The 5,000-nt window shown below is 60.4% G+C and overlaps 1 protein-coding gene across 1 annotated transcript in view; it reads left to right on the top strand.

Moving 5' to 3' along the window:
• The window catches only part of PTSG_09738 (uncharacterized protein), a gene marked incomplete at both ends in the record, with an annotated part of 17,219 nt that overhangs the window by 4,928 nt on the left and 7,291 nt on the right, over positions 1–5,000 (top strand). The window contains 2 exons of the mRNA XM_004989037.1: positions 1–3,976; positions 4,284–4,755. The exon at positions 1–3,976 is cut by the window's left edge and continues 114 nt beyond it. Of these exons, the coding sequence (XP_004989094.1) occupies positions 1–3,976; positions 4,284–4,755 (4,448 nt within the window). The remainder of the gene's footprint in view (positions 3,977–4,283; positions 4,756–5,000) is intronic.

The following is a 5,000-nucleotide window of genomic DNA, read 5'->3' as shown; positions in this document are numbered from 1 at the left end:
GACCCCGCTGGCCAGGAGGAAAAGGACGTACAGAAGGAGGGCGTGCAGGGCGAGGAATACGCCAGTGATGGGAGGCGGTCGAGTGGCGGTGTGCACTCCTCGCAATCACCCTCGCCAGTGCTGTCCCGGGTCTCGTCCGCACGCGTGGCAACAAGGGATGCCTGCAGGCAACCCGCCTTTGCCACGATCCGCAAGCAGCAAGGGCGGCTGGACGTCATACCGTCACTCTCTGTCCTGCTGAGTGCTGTGAGTGCACACGTGCGCATGGGCCTGTTCCTGTGCCAGCTGCTGCCGCCAACACCGGTCGATCCGCTCCAGGCCGAATCAGCGCAGCGGCGACGCAAGCAAGTGAGGGGTGGTTGTGGCGGTGACGACGATGATGATGATGATGAAAGCAACATGAATGGTCCTCATCGTGGTGGAGGTGACGCAAGTGTGTCGCCCACGTCACGGCAACATCACCGTGGCCACCAGCAGCAGCACCGGCAGCACCAGCAGCACCAGCAGCACGATCCCGTATTCCCGCGGCCCGGGCGGGACGGCGCAGTGCAGGATGCGGTGGGCGCCATCGCCACCACCTCCTTTGCCCTCGTGCGCGACTACGTGCTGGCGTTGCTGCTACGAGACTTGCGCTGCGTGCCCACGGTTGTGCGGCGGCACCTGGACGCAGAGTTTTCCGACACATTCAACGACGCTGCCACCCTCGACACGCTCCTGCTCGCGCACGATGCACATCGTAATCGTAATTGCGATCCTGGTGGTGATGATGGTGATGATGGTGTTGGTGGATTGTATGGGCGTCACACCACGCGTCGCGGCCGCAAACACCGCCGTGAGCGCCATCACCACCACCATCATCGCCACCATCATTTCAATGGCGAGGAGGTGAATGGTCGTGAGGATGATGTTGGCCGTGGCGAGGATGTGGTGACAGCAGCAACGATGACTGCCAAGGCGGACGTGAACCGCGGTGACCGGATTGGAGACGTGCACTCGCAAGACTCACCCGCCCAACACCCCCAGCATGAACACCACGATGAACAACAGCAGCCGCAGCAGCCACAGCAGCGGCACCGTGGTCGTGTGCACTCGCATGCGACGACGGCGTCCACAGCCTCCGCTGCCTCGAGCACATCCCATCGTGCGCTGGCGGGAGCCACGCCGTCACCAGGGCTGTCGCCACTCACACCCACGCTGCCGAGAACACCAAACCCAGCACCGCAATCCATGTCACGCGTCGCCCGCAACCCTCCGCCAGCAGCACCCCCCACGCCGACTGCCACTGGTGGTGGTGGCGGTGGCGGTGATCGTGATGTAGGGCGAGGTCGTAACAACACTGGTGGCCCCGCCAACACACATGGCGATGGCACCATGCACGACAACAATGACAACGCGGGCGCTGCCTCGGTGCGTGCGCGTCTCAACGCACTGCCTTCCGCGTTTGTGTTTGATGGCCGTGAGGGCGATGGTGGTGATGATCACGAGCGTGGCGGTACTGACGGCGGTGCTGTGCTGTCGCCGACGAGCAGCGGCGTGGCCGGGAGCGCACACGTCGTTGCGCACTCCACACCAACAGGGGCCAGCGAAGGCAGCAGCAGCACCACCACCAGAAGCGGAGCGAGAAGGACGAGGAGAAGGGAGAGGGGCAGGGAGCTGCGTGGTGGGCATGGTCATAGCACTGGCATCCCTGTACCGGCAACAACGCCAGCGTCCACTGCAGCAAGCAGCCATCGCCATCAGCATCGCCATCATCATCGCCATCATCATCGCAAGCACAACAGGCGCAAGCACAGTGGCGTTGCCAGTACGCATGGACGAAAGGTGTCACTGGTGTCCGTGCCAGCCACGATGTCGCCCTCACCATCCAAAGCCCATCGCCGGCTGTCGTCATCAACATCATCAGTGTCAGCGCAAACGGCCGGGAGGAAGCGACACGGGCGCTCGAAGCACCAGCCGTTTTTCCTCGTGTGGGACACGCTGCAGGCGCCGCTGGGGCCAGAGGTGCTGCCACACATGGAGGAGGGAACCCACGCCAACGCTGTCGACAGCCCACGCGGTTGTGGTGGTGGTGGTGGTGGTCATGATGGTCATAGTGATGGACGCGCTTTCCGTTTCAGCACTGGCAGCGCTGGCCATCATGATACAGATCGTGGTCGTGCTGCTGATGGCGGGGTGTCGCCGTCCGCTGCATCGTCCCTGCGCGACCAATCACACACGCACGAGGTGTTTGCAACGACAGAGCAGACTGTGGCGTCACCACCATTGTCTGCTGATGAGTCGTTGGCCACATCGACAGGAGCATCATCGTCCGTGTCATCATCATCATCATCGTCATCATCGTCATCGTCATCGTCGTCGTATTTTTCGACGTCGCCGTCATCATCGCCATCCTCGTGTTCGTGGTCTGAATCGCGCTCGTGCTCGCCATCACACCATCATGACCACCACCGCTCTGATGGCAGCGACCCCGCTGCTACTGCTGCTGCTGCTGGTGGTGGTGGTGGTGGTGGTGGTGGTGGTGGTGGTGGTGGTGGTCGCCGTGGCCTTCGTCACGACAGCCTCGACGACAATGACGACAGGGATGGCATGAGTGTCGGTACTGGGCGTGGTTCCGGTGTGCACGAGTACTCGCGTGTTCTGGATGAGCTGATGTCGCCGCCACCGCGCATGCAGCGCCGGCCACCAACGCACCACCGCCTCTCCCTCTCCATGGACCCGTACGTGCGCACGACACACACAACAACAGCAACCGCAGCTACAGCAACAACAGGCGGTGCACGGAATGCGTCGGGTGTGGTGGTCGTGGTGACGCCGTCGATGGCAGGAACGCGGCAGGCCAGCCCGTCCGCGCACCACCTCCTCCATCATGGCCACCAGGGCCTGCAGCAGTACGAAACCGATGCTTGCAGGCAACCAGGTGGGGCGAAGAGCGCGTCGTACGCGCCCTCGCGCGTTGGTTCTCTGTCGCCATCGACATCGGCAGCACTGCAGCACCGGCGGGCGGCGTCGCACGACGAGCAGCGAAGCGGCAAACAACGCACACACACGCACAGAGGTGATGAGGACAACCGCGACAACGACAACAGCAGCGCGGTGGAGACGGGTGGTGGTGGCAGGGACGTTGGTAAAGCCACGGGTGGTGGGCGCGGTGTGCACGGGTACAGCTTGGATGACATGGGTCACGAGTACCATTTGGGGCTGGATCCAGCCGACACGCGCCTGCACTACAACCACAACCACCACGACGGCCATCGTCACCACCATCATCACCACCATCACCATCACCACCACCGGCGTCGTCGTCGTCGTCGTCTGCGCAAACGCGTGCAATCTGGCGGGGACGGTGGCAAGTATCACCACGCGACTGCACCCGCCTCACGCGTGGGCGCCATGAGCGATGGTGGCTTTGGCGGTGGTATTGGCGGTACCCACGGCGCAATTATTTTCACGCATGGCGGTGATGACGATGGTGATGGTGCCGGGGAGGATGTCGGGCTGCTGCTGCTGGATGGCAAGGAAGGTGATGAAGGTGCCGGTAGAAGTGGCATCAAGACCAAGGACGCCAGCGCACGCGTGAACAAGGGGCGCGCTGGTGATGGTGCTGCTTCCACTGTTGATGACGACGATGATGACAATGACGAGGTGGAGGAAGACGAAGACGAAGACGGGTATGTGATTGTGAACACGAGACGAGCGTCACGGCGGCCGAGGCTGTCGACCCAAATCCTCACGTCCCGCAGCCCGCTCATCCAGAACCAGCACGATGTCAGGCTGCCTTACTCCTCGTCCAAGGCGCCAGCAACCGGTGACGCTGGTGGTGGCAACATGGGTGGCAGCCTGGGTGCTTCTCGTGTGGGTGGTGCTCGTGGTGGTGGCAGTGCGGCGACAACAGACACGGGTTATGGCACGCAGAGCACAGGTGTTGGTCCCATGTCACGGCAGACATCTTACGCCACGCTGGCTGCAGACGCGCAAGGTGTGTGTATGTGTGTGTGCGTGTGTGTATTTGTTTGTTTGTGTGGATGTGTGTGTGTATTTGATTGTTTGTTTGTTTGTGTGTGTGTGTGTGTGTGTGTGTGTGTTTGTGTTGATGTTTTTTTTTTGTTTGTTTTATTGATTGTGTTATTGCTTGGTTTCGGTTTTGTTTGTTTTATTTTGTTTGTTTGTTTGCTTGCTTGCTTGTTTGTTTGCACGTTGTCCCGTCCTCACCCATCTCTACCACACGTTGTACCTCTCTACCAACACGCCGTTCCGCGTCACGTGTCGTCACTGCATGGCCCCAGATCTTGGTCGGCTGGTGGAGATGTCGGTGCCGGCGTCGCGTGCGGCCTCCCTCTCCCGCCGCGCATCTCCAGACAGATCAGCCAACAACACGCTGTCGTCGTCCCTCCAACACCACCACGACCACCGCCACCATCGCCATCAGCACTATCACCACCATTACAGCAACACCGCGTCAACCAGCCTCTCGTCGTCCCTGCACCACAACAACACGACGTTGTCGTCTTCCCTGCACAACTTCTCTGCATCGTCGCTGCGGGCGCGCTCCAGCGTGCCGGCAGTGCCACCACCATCACTGCAAGCATCAACATCGTCATTGTCGGCGTCAGCATCAGCATCGGCATCGAAGAGTACAGCAAAGACGAAGACGAAGACAAAGGCGACAGCACCTCGCCCCTCCCTGGTCAGCGCCGTCGCGCGCAAGCGCACCACGTTCATTCTCCACGCGGGATTTGCATTCGACATTACCAAGCAGTGCGTTCTGATTGCGGTAGTGTTGTTCGTGCTATGGGAGTGGAGGGACGGGGATTCTCGTGTGTGTGTGTGTTTGTTTGTTGGTGTGTTTGTTTGGAAAATGTGTGTGTTTGTTTGTTTGTTTGTGTGTGTATGTGTGTGTGTGTTTGATTGATTGTTTGTTTGTTTGTTTGTTTGTTTGTTTGTTTGTTTGTTTGTTTGTTTGTTTGTTTGTTTGTGTGTGTGTGTGTGTGTGTGTGTGTGTG

The sequence above is a fragment of the Salpingoeca rosetta genome (genome assembly GCF_000188695.1).
Source record: "Salpingoeca rosetta unplaced genomic scaffold supercont1.31, whole genome shotgun sequence".
Classification (NCBI taxonomy): domain Eukaryota; class Choanoflagellata; order Craspedida; family Salpingoecidae; genus Salpingoeca; species Salpingoeca rosetta.
Note: the sequence above shows the minus strand (reverse complement) of the source record. Positions and strands in the feature narration are given on the sequence as shown.